Source organism: Aquarana catesbeiana, linkage group LG09, assembly GCF_042186555.1.
Source record: "Aquarana catesbeiana isolate 2022-GZ linkage group LG09, ASM4218655v1, whole genome shotgun sequence".
In the NCBI taxonomy this organism is placed as follows: Eukaryota; Metazoa; Chordata; class Amphibia; order Anura; family Ranidae; genus Aquarana; species Aquarana catesbeiana.
Genome location: NC_133332.1, coordinates 190,452,725 through 190,469,857, shown reverse-complemented (window position 1 = coordinate 190,469,857; position 17,133 = coordinate 190,452,725). Strand labels below are relative to the sequence as shown.

General features: G+C 39.7%; 1 protein-coding gene across 3 annotated transcripts in view; it reads right to left on the bottom strand.

The window, feature by feature from the left end:
- Window positions 1–2,482: 2,482 nt before the first annotated feature.
- Window positions 2,483–17,133, bottom strand: part of ATP1B4 (ATPase Na+/K+ transporting family member beta 4) — a 162,755-nt gene continuing 148,104 nt past the window's right edge. Inside the window, exons 6-9 of one of the 3 annotated variants that reach the window (XM_073599446.1) lie at window positions 14,379–14,575; window positions 12,357–12,413; window positions 7,519–7,611; window positions 2,483–5,386 (exon numbers count right to left, since the gene is read on the bottom strand). In XM_073599446.1, coding sequence (XP_073455547.1) covers window positions 5,228–5,386; window positions 7,519–7,611; window positions 12,357–12,413; window positions 14,379–14,575 — 506 coding nt within the window. In that variant the 3' untranslated portion in view covers window positions 2,483–5,227. Of the gene's footprint in view, window positions 5,387–7,518; window positions 7,612–8,503; window positions 8,629–12,356; window positions 12,414–14,378; window positions 14,576–17,133 lie in introns of those variants that run through there. The other 2 variants (XM_073599445.1, XM_073599447.1) reach the window with 2 other exon arrangements.

The following is a 17,133-nucleotide window of genomic DNA, read 5'->3' as shown; positions in this document are numbered from 1 at the left end:
ACAACTTAAGGCGATGGGGTAAAAATGTAAAGGGCTACTTGAACAAATCTGTCCCACATGCAAACTATAGTATTCCATGTGATGCATCATTTATCTCCATAGACATGGACCCGTTCCTATGATTTGCCTATAGTTTTTTAACAAATCTATTTAAGCCTGTGACTCATAGAAGTAATGCTTGAACATTAGGGTGTCATGTACAGAATGTTATATACAGTTCTACTATGGAGGAAAGGTTTAAGGATGAGAGTCCAAGAGTGCCTTTCAAAACAGTAAAAACATTTTATGTCAGTCTCATGAAAACTTACATTTTTGGAAAGTAGCATGTGTCCATAGGCAAAGGAAACTGTATTTCAAATTGCAAAAAATAAACATTTATGTAATTCTGAAACAATAGTTGAACAATAAAGTATTTGGGAAAAGAATCTTTTGCTTGGTATTTGTGTTCCTTTTTGATTTTTTTTAATACTATGAACATCTAACATTTAGATATATTTCTGTAACTTCATGGCTACATATGTTATAAGAATGAAATATATTTGAAAAAATGCCAAGGACACATAATCAAAGGATATACCTAGCCCAGTACCTTGTTGATGTAATGTGGTAATGTTCATGCAACTATTAATAGCTACAGTGCCTTGCAAAAGTATTCATCCCCTTGGCTTTTTACTATTTTGTTACATTACAGCCTTTAGTTCAATGTTTTTTAATCTGAATTATATGTGATGGATCTGAACACAATAGTCTAAGTTGGTGAAATACAATTAGAAAAATATATACATAAAACTATTTTTCAGAAATAAAATAAATGATAATTGGCATGTGCGTATGTATTCACCCCGTTTGTTCTGAAGCCCATAAAAAGCTCTGGTGCAACCAATTACCTTCAGAAGTTACAAAATAAGTAAAATGATGTCCACTTTTGTGCAATCTAAGTGTCACATGATCTGTCATTACATACAGACCTTTTTGAAAGGCCCCAGAGGCTGCAAAACCTAAGCAAGAGGCACCACTAACCAAACACTGCCATGAAGACCAAGGAACTCTCCAAACAAGTAAGGGACAATGTTGTTGAGAAGTATAAGTCAGGGTTAAGTTATAAAAAAATATCCAAATCTTTGATGATCCCTAGGAGCACCATCAAATCTATCATAACCAAAGGGAAAGAACATGGCACAACAGCAAACCTGCCAAGAGATGGCCGCACACCAAACTCACAGACCGGGCAAGGAGGGCATTAGAGAGGCAGCACAGAGAGTACTTTATGGCAGAGTGGCCAGAAGAAAGCCATTACTTTCAGCAAAAACAAAATGGCACGTTTTGAGTTTGCGAAAAGGCATGTGGGAGACTCCCAAAATGTATGGAGGAAGGTGCTCTGGTCTGATGAGACTAAAATTTAACTTTTTGGTCATCAAAGAAAACGCTATGTCTGGCGCAAACCCGACACATCATATCACCCAAAGAACACCATCCCCACAGTGAAACATGGTAGTGACAGCATCATGCTGTGGGGATGTTTTTCAGCAGTCGGGACTGGGAAACTGGTCAGAGTTGAGGGAAAGATGGATGGTGCTAAATACAGGGATATTCTTGAGCAAAACCTGTACCACTCTGAGTGTGATTTGAGGCTAAGACAGAGGTTCACCTTCCAGCAGGACAATGACCCCAAACGCACTGCTAAAGCAACACTTGAGTGGTTTAAGGGGAAACATGTAAATGTGTTGGAATGGCCCAGTCAAAGCCCAGACCTCAATCCAATAGAAAATCTGTGGTCAGACTTAAAGATTGCTGTTCACAAGCGCAAACCATCCAACCTGAAGGAGCTGGAGCAGTTTTGCTAGGAGGAATGGGCAAAAATCCCAGTGGTAGGTTGTGGCAAGCTCATAGAGACTTATCCAAAGCGACCTGGAGCTGTGATAGCCGCAAAAGGTGGCTCTACAAAGTATTGACTTTAGGGGGGTGAATAGTTATGCACATTGACTTTTTCTGTTATTTTGTCCTATTTGTTGTTTGCTTCACAATAAAAAAAAAAAAACATCTTCAAAGTTGTGGGCATGTTCTGTAAATTAAATGATGCAAATCCTCAAACAATCCATGTTAATTCCAGGTTGTGAGGCAACAAAACACGAAAAATGCCAAGGGGGTGAATACTTTTGCAAGGCACTGTATAACATAACCATACACCACCTTGGCTGAATGAAGACCTTCACAGACATATGAGCAGGATATTTGTCCATTTGATGATAAAATGAAAACACAGGTGTTGGTGTGACCTTTTATACCTAGGTGAGAGATTAGTGCTCTCTTAGACAAGGGTTGCTTAAGGACATAAAGGAGGGCTGCAGGCTGTGAGCTAGTGTATACTTTCCAATGTTGGTGTACATTCAGCTTAGCAGTCTTAAAGTAATTCTAAAGCCTTAAGGTTTTTCACCTTAATGCATTCTATGCATTAAGGTGAAAAACCTTATGTGCTGCAGCTCTCCCCTTTTCTTACCTGACCCCGATCCGATCCAGCGATGTGCACAAGAACAGTGGCTTCCGTTGCTGTTTTCCTCCTCATTGTGCAGATTAATAGCAGCAGGAGCCATTGGCTCCTGTTACTGTCAATCAAGTAATGTGATGCGGGAGCAGGGGGCTGGACTTGGCCCTGCTGTCTGTGTCAATGGATGCAGTAGCGGGGCTCGGGAGCGAGCACACACGGATGCCTCCATGGAAAGCAACTTTCCGTGGGGGCAACTGCCAAATAGGAGGGGCTTGGAGCACTGGCGGGGGACCCCAGAAGAAGAGGATCAGGGCTGCTCTGTGCAAAAGTAATAATGGTATGCTGTCTCGAATACTGCACAAAAAATAACAGTGCTATGTAATCAAATAAATAGTGATAAATTCAGTAATATGTGCCTATACCAAGCACATTACCCCCCCACCCTAAATATTTGTAGTAACATATATACCTCTTATCCCATGTGAGAATAAGTGCAAAATCAGAAAACAAAAAAATCCTTTAAACAATGCTGTATTGATATACAGTGGCTGTGAATTGAATCCAGTCCTTCAATAACGCAAAAGAATTACAGTTCCAAAAGTTCATAGGTGAAGATGGTGTGGCCAGCTACCTTTAAGAAATAGTGCCTTAGTGTAGTTATGCTTAAAAGGGTTTATGCATCACCACCGTACCCTTAAAAAAAGGATGGCCGCTTACCAGACCCATAGATTCCAAGGGATCTTATGCGCATGTTAGATATCTCGGTTGGAAAACCACAGCTCCTTGCAGGTCACTCTCTGGGACTCGAGGTAAACTCAGGCTCCCTACTCATGGATTGTTTGGCATTAAAAGTGATTGAGAGGACTCATAGTGCCTTACCATTAAAACCAAATGTTTAATATAAAACGTTTTTCACATACAGAGTAATCGCTTGAGAATTTCGTACCAGAACGGACGCCTGCAGCACGGTCTGTGCACTCTGACATCACACACTTTTTCTAAGAATTTTTTGTTCAAAATTCTCTCCATCTGTGGCCACCTTTAGTTTTAAGACTTTCAAAGGGCTAAAGGGAAACAGCTTGATTTTGATTAAATGAGGATGTGACCAAACAATATTTTCAGTGTTGAGTTTAGGGGAGGGTATTTCATAATAAAATACTGTAACTTTTCTTTTACCTTCACATATATATGTAATATATATAATTTTTGAATGTTCCAAGTCCTCACACACGAGAAACTAGGCAGGTGATGTGTCTCATTTACAGTGAAGGGAATTCACAAGTTTAGGGAAAGAAAATGTCAAACAATATAAATAGGTTTGGCATAATTCTGTGACAGCCTTGAAGGTCATTGGCTACTAATGTTCACAGTTCTAAGGAGACCAGCATCCAACAAAACAGAAAGCAGGTTGTTTGGACAGGTTACAGTGATTCCTCATTGTTTTCTGGTGGCAGAGCACAAATAATATAGCGCTGACCTTCTGTTCCTTTGAAGAGGATGTCATTCATGCACTTATAATAGATGTGAATGTTGGCTGGGAAAAGGATCTTCTGAGTGTCTGATTATTTTACAAAATTGCAGATACAACTTTCTATCATGAAAGACATAAAGCAAGTGTTGATTAATGTTAACTGGAAATTCAACTTTATTTTGACTCATTTTTATCTGTTTTTGAAGTGCACCACTGTTGGTGAATTAAATTCCAACATCAGACCAGACTGTTTTTTTTTTAATACACTAAGTAAAAATCAAAGCATCTCTTGTGTTTCTATAGCTGGCGGTGTCTTTATTAAGGTGATTTTCCCTCACTTCTTGTCCATTTGAAGGATGTCACAAGAGACAGGAACTTACAACTATTAATTTAGCAAATAGGGAAGGTGTAGAACCCATCTACATTTTTTGTGATGGGTTTTGGATAGAAAAGGAAGTAAAAAAATCCTCCAAAAGAGCCACAGGGAGCAGGTAAGATCCAACAGATATTCTAGCCTTTCCCTGTGCTGGAGCCAGAGTTAAATTTTAACTTGCCTCTCCTTTTGAAAACAGTCAGGATTTGCTATATGGTTGGAAATACACTTTTCTTCTTTAGTGCTCAATCTATTACTATATATCCAGCTCCACACACCTGTCAATCACTCTTGTTATACTTCTATAATACACTGTAACACTTTAACAGAGAGAAAGTTGGGTGGCTGCATTAAGACAATACACTTTATGGCAGCAAAAGGAAGAAGTGAGCTACCAAGAAATCAAATGACATGTTGCCTGTTGATTTTGACCACTGGTTTGGAGCACTTCATCGTTCTGAAGTATATGATGCACAGAAATGGCAGGTAAAAATATTTGATCCTACTATTATTCAATGTAATCTCTGTTCATCTCTAGTATTGTTTTGAAACATTCAGCCTGTCACAATCCATGTAGGCAAAACATTGAAATCATCTTGAGCTGTTTCTTTTTTTTGTGACAGGTAAATGTAAATTTATTGTGTGCTGTATATGGTTATGACATCATCAAGGCCACATGCTGCTGTTTAGGTCAGTACTTAGGTTAAGAGGAACTTATGTTTAGGACCAGGATTTGTGACCCCTGCACCACCACAAGGCTTCTAACAAACAACCTGTGAATCTAGAGGTTTGACAAGCAGCTATATTGTCGATGTTTACTTTAAATATGTGTAGAGACTGATCTGGCTGCCAAGACCATTACTGAAGTTGCCGGAAAGAGATATCAGTTGGAGAAAGATCATCGGATATTCATTGTGAACACTATTCTGCCCAGAAAGCGGTCAGTTTTATGATCATTAATAATGTCTTGTCCGTTTATTTTGCATTGTATGGTGATGTCAGTATTCTTTACCAATTCTGTGAAATGGATGGCGACTAGAGGTGATGTATAATTTACCTATAGAAAGAAAACAACACTAAATATAATTCTCACATCTCCAATAATTCAGGCATACAAAACACAAACACATTATAAATCATTTACTGGATTTTTAGGCAGCTTTGGATTAATGCTGTGTCCAGAGAATTAACTAGAACTTCTAACCATAAAGTTTGAGTCATTATTTTGACACGCAAAATACTAATACATTAAGGATGGCAGGGGTCCCTTTTTCAAGGTGGAAATATATCCTTCATGTGAATTTGAATGCAGGGATCAGATATAATGGTAAGTTTACCAGGAAATGTGTGTCAGCCTATAATAAAACTACTTCTTTGAATGTTTTACATTTGTGCTGTTACTGCAGAGAACACCAGATACCGCAACTAAGATCTAGGATAAGGGCTGTTTGTGACAATGGTCAGCCATATACACTGGTTTGAAGGGTGCATATAGGGTGGCAAAATAATGTATTTGATGTTTACTTTAGTAGTTCAAAGGGATTTTTAACATGTTGAAGGATTTTGAGTGCCTTGAACAAGTATTCAAACCCCTTGGGAATTTATGTGATAGACGAACACAGTGGCACATAATTGTAAAGTGGAAGGAAAATGATAAATGGTTTTCAACATTTATTACAAATAAATATCTGAAAAGTGTGACGTGCATTTGTATTCAGCCTCCTTTACTTTGATACCCCTAACTAAAATCTAGTGGAACCAATTGCCTTCAGAAGTCACCTAATTAGCAAATAGAGTCCACCTGTGTGTAATTTAATCTCAGTATAAATACAGCTGTTCTGTGAAGCCCTCAGAGGTTAGCTAGAGAACTTTAGTGAACAAACAGCATCGTGAAGGCCAAAGAATACACCAGACAGGACAGGGATAAAGTTGTGGAGAAGTTTAAAGCAGGGTTAGGTTATAAAAAAAATTGCAAATCTACCAAGACATGGCCGTCCACCTAAACTGAGAGGCTGGACAAGGAGAGCATTAATCAGAGAAGCAGCCAAGAGGCCCATGGTAACTCTGTAGGAGAGATCCACAGCTCAGGTGGAATAATTTGTCCACAGGACAACTATTAGTCATGCACTCCACAAATCTGGCCTTTATGGAAGAGTGGCAAGAAGAAAGCCATTGTTGAAAGGTCATAAGAAATCCAGTTTTCAGTTTGTGAAAAGCCATGTGGGGGACACAGCAAACATGTGGAAGAAGGTGCTTTGGTCAGAGGAGACCAACATTGATTTTTTTGGCCCAAGAACAAGACACTATGTGTGGCTGAAAACTAACACTGCACATCACCCTGAACCATCCCCACCATGTAACATGGTGGCAGCATCATGTTTTGGGGATGCTTTTCTTCAGCAGGGACAGGGAAGCTGGTCAGAGTTGATGGGAAGATGGATGGAGACAAATACAGGGCAATCTTAGAAGAAAACCTGTTAAGAGTCTGTAAAAGACTTGAGACTTCCAGCAGGACAACGACCCTAAACATACAGCTAGAGCTATAATTGAATGGTTTAGATCAACGGATATTCATGTGTTAGAACAGCCCAGTCAAAGTCTAAACCTAAATTCAACTGAGAATCTGTGGCAAGACTTGAACATTGCAGTTCACAGACGCTCTCCATCCAATCTGACAAAGCTTGAGCTATGTTGCAAAGAAGAATGGGCAAAATTGTCACTCTCTAGATGTGCAAAGCTGGTAGAGACATTTGTATATATTTATTTGTAAAAAAAATTTGAAAACCATTTATTATTTTCCTTCCACTTCAAAATTATGTGCAACTTGGTATTGGTCTATCATATTTAAATCCCAATAAAATACATTTACATTTTTGATTGTAACATGACAAAATGTGGAAAATTTCAAGGGGTATGAATACTTTTTCAAGGCACTCTATACTTTAAACCTTTGTGACTTGGCTTTCACAAGCCCTTTTTCAGCTGTATGCTTGCTTAAGTCAACTGAAGCCAATCTAGAATCACATCGGACAAAGCTTTGCTAAAAAGCTAGTAAGAGGAAAGAAAACACTGGCTCAAAAACAATTTTTAGTAAACATATAAGGTTTTGTAAATTTTGCAAATATTAACCCTCTGACAGTCCAAGCAAAAAGAGACTACATGCAAAATTTAAAATCTAAATAAACTTACATGGGTAAGCTTGCCATAGTATGGAAAATACATAAGATCAAAGTAATTCACTGGATAGAAGCCAACTTCTCCTGTTAGACTGTGGTTGCCTTTCTACAATAGAAAATATGCAATATTAAACTACAAGGAAGGAAAGCACAATGATGCTAATGATATGTTGTACAAATAAATCATACAAACAAGAAGAAGTAAGGCCACTGAGTGACATTTTAGAAGGGGAAGTTGAAATACACATATATTGCATTTTAATCACTGCTATTTCATAGTAGTAATACGAAATAAAGAAATACAACTTGCATTCCACATGTTCAGAAATAAACATATAAGAAATCTGAGAGGGTGGAAAACCTCATCCGTTTAGTATTAAACCTTTGTATTAATTTTGGAGCAAAGAAGGTTCATTGCATCATAAAAGGATTATACATAGTGTGGAGAATAAAAAAGGGTAGTATAGGAGGGACAAGAGAAAAAAAAGGGGGGTAGGTATTGGCGGGGGGGGGGGGATAAGGGAGTGGAGCCCATTCTCTCACTCTGGACCCCCCACTTCTACAGGGGGGCGTGTGCCCAAATCCTCTCATATCGAGGGGGGGTATGGATCAACTGTCATCGCTGACCATAACAGTGATCCACTACAGATTCAGCAATTATTGTAAGCAGGGGTTGTTTTAAAATGGGCAGGACAGTACATGTAGTAGTACATTTTGTGAGTCGGTCCTGAGAAATGTGGATGAGCTTTTCTATCTCCTCTACTCGATTGATTCTTTGGAACCATTCCCTTACTGTTGGATTTCGGCCATGGACAAGGTATACACTGTCTGGCAGAATTAACCATACAACATAGCAAGTGACTTGGAGTACATTCTTTTTGGGAGAGACATGATGCAGCAGGTATTGCACTGGAGAGTAGTCCAGGTTGTCAATAGTAACTGCAACAATGATCTTGTGCACCTTTTTTTAGAAGGTTTAAAGCTTGGAGCATACCCACCAGATGTGCAACATTGTGTCTTCCCCAATATTCCACATCCAACACAAGTTTGAGAGTGAAGGAGGGAACTTGTGTAGTGAAGAAGGGGTTCTGTACCATCCGGGAAAGATTTTATAACCATTTTCCTGGGTCGATATGTTAAGAGAATGTCAGAAACCATGAATGAGACTGAAACAGAAAATGCAGTAAAAATCACACCTTTTAATACAATGGTAAAAATGGTACAGGTCAGCAAATGTAGTCAAAACATAGCCAGGGATCGGAAGCCAAAGTGGATAGTCAGACAAGCCGGTAAATCAGAAAACCAGAGATCAGCGTAGTCGGGAAATGATCACCAGGTGAGCCACTGTGGAACGATGAGTGCTGACAATTATCCGACAGCTGAGCACAGAGAAGGGAGCTGCTGAATAACAATTACAAAATAAGTGGAGGGCCAGGACATCTTTGTAAGGCCATATCTTCTGCAAGAAAGTTTTGGCCATCCTGAGCTCGAAGTCCAGGTTAAAACATAATGGCATTAGAGGATGGCATGGAAGTATCCGATTCAGGTGCATAAGCTTGTTGGGGGCTACTAACAAAGGATTTTGTTCCTTATGGATTTGGTACAATACCCTGTAGGTGCCAAGCTATAGTGTGTAGGGGTTGAAACGAGAGATTTTTCGAGTGAAACCCATTCTTTCATTTTCTCATGCACAGACCACCCTACAGTTCTAGTCAGCAGGCTTGCCCAGTAATATTTACGAAGGTCCGGTAAACCAATACCACCTTTGTGCTTAGGGAGGGTAAGATAGGCAAATTTAATTCTAGGGTGCAAACCTTTCCAGAAAAAAGTGGTGGTCATGCCTTAACCGCTTGCCGACCGACTTGCGCCGATATACGTCAGCAGAATGGCACCCCTGCGCAAACTGACGTACCTGTACGTCAGTCAGCAATAGCAGGATAGCGGGTGCGCGCACCCGCCGCACACCGCGGGAGTGTGCCCGCTGATCCCGTGGACTTGATGTCTGCCGGCGGCCCGCGATCACGACAGAGAGGCAGAATGTGGAACTGCCTATGTAAACAAGGCATTTCCCTGTTCTGCCTAGTAACATGACAGAGATCTTCTGTTCCCTGTCATCGGGAACATCAATCTCTGTTATGTCAGTGGTAGCCCATCCCACCTACAGTTAGAACACGCTGAGGGAACACACTTAACCCCTTGATCACCCCCTAGTGTTTAACCCTTTTCCCTGCCAGTGGCATTTATACAGTAATCAGTGGCTATTTTTAGCTCTGATCACTGTATAAATGTCAGTGGTCCCAAAATAATGTCAAAAGTGTCCGATCTATCCGCCGAAATGTCGCAGTCCCGATTAAAATCGCAGATCACCACCATTACTAATAAAAAAAAAATTATAATAAAAATGCCATAAATCTAGCCCCTATTTCGTAGAGCCTATAACTTTTGCACAAACCAATCTATATGCACTTATTGCGATTTTTTTTTTTACCAAAAATAAGTAGAAGAATACATATCAGCCTAAACTGAGGAAGAAATGTGTTTTTTATATATTTTTTGGGGATATATATTATAGCAGAAAGTAAACAAAATTGTTTTTTTTTCAAAATTGTCAGCTTTTTTGTTTATAGCGCAAAAAATAAAAACCGCAGAGGTAATCAAATACCACCAAAAGACAGCTCTATTTGAGGGGAAAAAAAAAAGATGCACATTTCGTTTGGGTACAGCGTCGCACAACCGCGCAATTTTCAGTTAAAGTGACACAGTGCCAAATTGTAAAAAGTGCTCTAGTCAGGAAGGGGGTAAAATCTTCCAGAGCTGAAGTGGTTAAAAACATGAAGAAAGCCACGGGAATCTGTATTGGGACTGTTTGCATAACATAGAGAATTTTGGACAGTATGGTCATTTTGATTAAGGCTACCCTGCTGAACCAGGATAAGTTGAGCTCTGTCCAGTTCCTCAAGCCACAACGTGTGGACTCCAAGGCTGCAAGATGCATTCTCTGGTACAGTTCATACAGCTTCATACAGTTTTACTTGGAGTTTTATGCCAAGATAAGTGATAGCCTCAGGGTTTTACACGAAAGGGAAGTTAGTCTCACACAGAGCTACCTCAGAATCTGGGATGAACACAATCGGTGCCTGACACTTTGAATGTATAATTCGTGCCTTTGGTGTATTGTCCTGTGCTTCACTACCTCACACGACCAGTGAGGGTAACAACAGGAAAACAATTTGCCAGGATTTTGGCGTACAGCTTGACACTGACATTGAGTATAGGTATGGGTTGATATTTAGAAACCTGTGAGTCCTTCCCTTCTTTTGGGATTACGGTTATATGGGCTTTGAGAAACTGGCCATGATAATGGGGCTGCTTTAATAAGGATCTGAGAGCCGACAAAAATCTAGGCATGAGGACATCTGCAAATGTTCTATAGTATTGCAAAGTCAGACCATCGGGACCTGGGCTCTTGCCTGGTTTCATTTATTTAAGCACCTTATAAAATTAATCCACGGTGTTTCCTCTAGTTGTTCCGCAGTCGCTTTCGAGATGGGGGGTAGAGCCATAGTTATGTAAAAACTCTGCAGTAAGGGTTGTTTACTGACCTGCAGTCTTAGGACTAGAAGCTTACGGTAGTATACCTCAAATTGCTTTGCAATATCTTCATTCTTGGAATGAATAGTGCCTAGAGAATTTCTAATGTGGTGGATCGTCAGAGAGGCTTTTTCCATTTGTACCTCTCTCGCCAAAAGCCTCCCACATTAATTGCCCTGCTCATAAAATCATGTTTGGCTGAGGAGGTACTGCCTTTTGGATGTCTTCCCCAGTTCCTCAAGTATAGAAACTCTAGCACTTGAAAGGTAAGAGTGGCTCTAGTCTGCTTGTGTGCTATTTCCAGCCACTTAATAATGGAAATAAGAGAAGCAACCTTGGCTTGATGCAGCTTTTTGGCTTTAGCCGACAGAGCTAGAAATTCCCACCGAACTACTCTTTTGTGCACTTCCCATTGGGTAAGAGACAGCGTCTTGGCAATTTAGTTATGCGTGAAAAACTGATGCAAGTATTAATATGGTGTACATTGACTACATGTTTGAGGAGTGAGGTGTTAAGCCACTAGATCAGAACAGCGTGGCTGTGATGGAGTTATGGTCGGAAAGAAACGTGTCTATGGAGGCCTTTGCTATTTTTTTATTCCTTTCTGTGTCCCTATTGGGGAGCTTTTCTGTTTCTGGACAATGTTTTTATAGCTGTTCACACCTCCCTGTCCCTGGCAAAACCATACCTCCTATTTCCTGTATAGGGATCAGAGGGACAGGAAGTGAAGGAAAATCTCCCCAATGGGAACACAGACAGAGCTAAAACCTGGATAAGAAATAGTGAAAACCTCTTGAACCAGTAAAAATGTATTTTTATCTACAGGGAGAATAACTATAATTGCTATACGGTGGGGATTCTTAGCCTGCAATATCAACTAGTAAAAAGATGTATTCTAGAAGGCTTGTAGAATCCAACCACATAATCTTTGTTTCTATAATGCAAAAGAAACTGCTACATATCCTTTGCATAATGAGAATATACTGTCTGGTTGAGTTCTATAAGTCTTCTTGAAAATGTTCTTTGTGCTAGAGGTAAAACCTGTCATAAGTTTTAGCTTTTCTCTACTCCAATATAAAAAATGCTGTTTTTACAATAGTATAATCTGCAGAGAGAATGTTTCCTCTAATATATATTTGTATCTAGATTTACCCAGTCTGCAATAGGATATACATATAGATGAGAATCTTTACTTTTACTGGTTACTACATTTACCAGTACAAACCGATATATAAAGTGGTACTAATAAATATTACTTACATAAGTGTCACAGGTGACAGTTATCGGTGTTCCAGAGCCAGCCTTGAAACCAACAATCTAGTGGAAATAAGAGAGTTTTACATAGTAATTACATTAATCTTTATAGATATGACTGCAGACCTGACAAGGTTTTTCCCCAACTCTTGTGCAGAATGCCCTGTGAATGGAGTATTTCCTTTTCTGTTTTCTTGCCTGTCAGAAGAGCTAGTAATACCATGCATACTCCTTATTGCTTGGATGTTAACCTCTATGCTGTCATATTATTGCAAACAATTGCAGAAGTGGTTGAATCAATCCTAAATATTTGACTGTGTATTTGATGTCTTAAACGGTACCCTGGACATTAGAACATCCCATCACAGGGCAAGGAATAGGGCGCTCACCTTTTCTTTTTTTTTTTTTTACTTGGCAGCCAATGTCCCTTATATGAGGGAACCATCCAAAAACTTTTTTTGTAAATATATCAGTTTTCCATTAACAATTTTCCATTACATATACACTCACTGACCACTTTATTAGGTACACCTTGCTAGTACCAGGTTGGACCCCCTTTTGCCTTCAGAACTGCCTTAATTCTTCGTGGCATAGATTCAACAAGGTGTTGGAAACGTTCCTCAAAGATTTTGGTTCCTATTGACATGATAGCATCACGCAATTGCTGCAGATTTGTCGGCTGCACATCCATGATGCAAATCTTACGTTCCACCACATCCCAAAGGTGCTCTATTGCATTGAGATCTGGTGACTGTGGAGGCCATTGGAGTACAGTGAACTCATTGTCATGTCCAAGATACTAGTTTGAGATGATTTGAGCTTTGTGACATGGTGCATTATCCTGCTGGAAGTAGCCATCAGAAGATGAGTACACTGTAGTCATAAAGGGATGGACATGGTAAGCAACAATACTTAGGTAGGCCATGGTGTTTATATGATGCTCAATTGGTACTAAGGAGTCCAAAGTGTGCCAATAAAATATCCCCCACACCATTACACCACCACCACCAGCCTGAACCGTTGATACAAGACAGGATGGATCCATGCTTTCATGTTGTTTACGACATATTCTCACCCTACCATCTGAATGTCACAGCTGAAATTGAGATTCATCAGGCCAGGCAATGTTTTTCCAATCTTCTATTGTCCAATTTTGGTGAGCCTGTGCGAATTGTACCCTCAGTTTCCTGTTCTTAGCTGGCAGGAGTGGCACCCGGTGTGGTCTTCTGCTGCTGTAGCCCATCTGCTTAAAGTTTCGTTGTGTTGTGCGTTCAGAGATGGTATTCTGCATACCTTGGTTGTAACGAGTGGTTATTTAAGTTACTGTTGCCTTTCTATCACCTCAAACCAGTCTGCCCATTCTCCTCTGATCTCTGACATCAACAAGGCATTTTGTCCACAACTGCCGGAACACTGGATATTTTCTCTCTTTGGACTATTTTCTGTAAACCCTAGAGATAGATGTGCGTGAAAATTCCAGTAGTTTTTGAAATAATCAGACCAGCCCATCTGACACCAACAACCATCCCCTTTCTTTTCTATTCTGATGCTCGGTTTGAACTTCAGCAAGTCGTCTTCACCACGTCTGAATACCTAAATGCATTGAGTTGCTGCCATGTTATTGGCTGATTAGCAATTTGTGTTACCAAGCAATTGAACAGCTGTACCTAATAAAGTGGGCAGTGAGTGTACTTTGTTATGTACATTTATCAGTGGAGCGCGTGCAGGTTTCACCAGCGGATATACAGTATTGATCAAGACCAGATTGTCTGGATCCTACTATATCAATGCAAGGTGTTGCTGTTGGTAACCCTGGTTAGGAAGGCAGCATTTATTGGATGTGTTTCAGTTGTGTGCACAATCTGTAAGTTTACCTCTTCATATATTACATTGTTCTTCAGAAAATCTGTTTTAATTATTCATTGCTGTTTTCTTTGCACACTGATCAGACTACTTACTACATTTTTTAAATACATTGCTGAGAAGGTTTATGGCTATTTTAATGATTTTGTAAGTATTTGGTTTTACCCGATTCATCTTCAGTATGATACATGGCTTCCCTTGGGAAAAGCCAAATGATGGGTCTTCTATACCAGAGCAGTTCTGTAACATTGAGCGGCGGAACTGACAAGCCTTCTTTTCCTCGTGTTCCTCTCCTTCCTGGATAAAATACTGTCCTTGTGTACACACCACATTGTTGGCTATTTGCTTTTCATCATCATAGGCTAGAAATGAAGTGAAATATTTTTCCGATTAATTATTCATACTTTATTGACGCTCTCTTAACTGCACCTGGATTTGTGGATAGCAGTAACCTAGGCCTTGTGGGTAATTATGCCTTACATTTAGACCATGCAACTTCTTTTTTCCTATTATATGTTGCAGTGTTAGAAATTACGGTATTATATGTTTTTTGTATGAACTTCAACTTTATTTTTAGTCTTTCTGTGGGTGGTATTAATGAACTACATTATATTGTCAAAACTATTGGGGCGCCTGTCTTTACACACACATGAACTTTAATGGCATCCCAGTCTTAGTCTGTAGGGTTCAATATTGACTTGGCCCAACCTTTGCAGCTATAACAGTTTCAACTCTTCTGGGAAGGCTGTGCACAAGGTTTAGGAGTGTGTCTATGGGAATGTTTGACCATTCCTCCAGAAGCACATTTGTGAGGTCAGGCACTGATGTTGGACAAGAAGGCCTGGCTCACAGTCTCCGCTCTAATTCATTCCAAAGGTGTTCTATCGGGTTGAGGTCAGGACTCTGTGCAGGCCAGTCAAGTTCCTCCACCCCACACTCACTCATCCATGTATTTATGGACCTTGCTTTGTGCACTGCACTGGTCCAAATCATTCGGTGGAGGGGGATTATGGTGTAGGGTTGTTTTTCAGGGGTTGGGCTTGGCCCCTTGGTTCCAGTGAAGGGAACTCTTAAAACATCAGCATTCCAAGTCATTTTGGACAAATTCATGCTCCCAACATGACTATGCACCAGTGCACAAAGCAAGGTCAATAAAGACATGGAATGAGTGAGTTTGGGGTGGAGGAACTATATAGTGTAACCCTAACTACTGTGGACATTACAATAACATTTCATGATAGTACTGGATTATTTCTTGTTTTACATAATGGAGAATGTAACTCCCTCGCTTGGCTTTATGTTGTGTTAGCCCTGAGCTACAGTACCTAAGTATTTCCAGTAACAAAACCTGGTAGCTAGCTCATCAGAAATGAGTCAGTGCATCAACGTCAGCTTCCACAAAGAATTAAAAACCTTTTCAGTTTTGGGTGTATTTTACATAGTTGGTAAGGTTGAAAAAAGACACCAGCCATTTAGTTCAACCTGTGAATTATTTAATCTTGATATGTAGCCAATGCTGAGGAGAAAAAACAAAAAGAAAAAAGAGAAAATGGACTTTTGAGGCTACTGCCACTATAATCCCAAAAACGAAAGAAAAATTAGGTCTTCGCATTATAGAAAAAATATCAAAATGTATTATATCACATAAAAACATAATAAAAGAAGTACATAAACATTACTAAATGGTACACTGTCCCATTTGTGTGAATACAGAGGCTGAACAAAAGAAACCGCATGGATGGCCCATGTGATGGTATGAACAGGTCCAAGAAGATCCCTTCTGGCTGAAGGCCAAGCATACGGAATGACAATGTCAGTGCCAATGGATCGCTACGCGTTTCGCCAATAGCTTCTTCAGGGATCCTATTGGTACTGGGGGGTACATTATAATTCACATTAGGTTAATGTAATTGATATATGTGGTCGTGATTATTTGTTATACATTGTCAGAAACCATTATCTGAACAGTAAATATAGCACATTCTAACATTTTATACATGATTGAGAAATAGCGTTATATGTAGTACTTTAAAAAAGAGAAAAGTATATTTACACAAGAGAGAAAAAAAAAGAAGAGAAATACATATATGATGTTATCCAAATATATACCAAAATTGCTTGTGTACATACCGTAACTAGACAAAACATCCGAGAGACGCAGGGAGGTCAATTCATGGAGCAGTACATCATCACAAAAGAAAATATCAAAAAGAGTAAAAGGAAACCGGAAGAAGAAGAGCAGGAAAAAAAATTCTGACACCACCCCGCTATTCACGGACATGCGTGGCTCTATTGAGCCGCTCGCGTTCCGAGACATACCCACCTGACGTCCGCCGCTGCATTCATGTGTGGCGGGCGTAGGGAGGGGCTTTTCCGAATTGGCAACCACTTTAGCCTTTATAAAGGGATAACTGTGTCAGTCCCCATACATGTCTTGCATGCCATGGGACGCTTGACACAGAGGTTAGCAATGTGATTCCTGATTTCTCTATCCACTTCTCAATCTGTGAATAGGGAAGGATCTTTAATCTGGAGGCATACACGGGGATACTATACCCTGTTGCTCCAAATATGATCATGTAGTGGATTTAAAACGTACCTTGTCTCTGCTTTTTCTTTTTCAGGACCCATTGTCTGCTTTCCAAAATCCCTCTTCTGGGGAAGTTATCTGGACAGACTGTGCTAGGCTATGATTTATTTTTGGCCCGTAAGATCCAGCAGCATTTATCTGACCACTATTCACATTTATATATTTGCCTTTTGATGATCCCCATAAACATAATTTAGCAAGTAAGTGACTGCCTTTATGTTTATCCATATCAACACATTTTAACTTAAATATAACAAGTGGATATACAGTATATATATCAGATTAGCTTTACTTATTTTATCTTATTGTATTTACTTTATTTGATTTAAT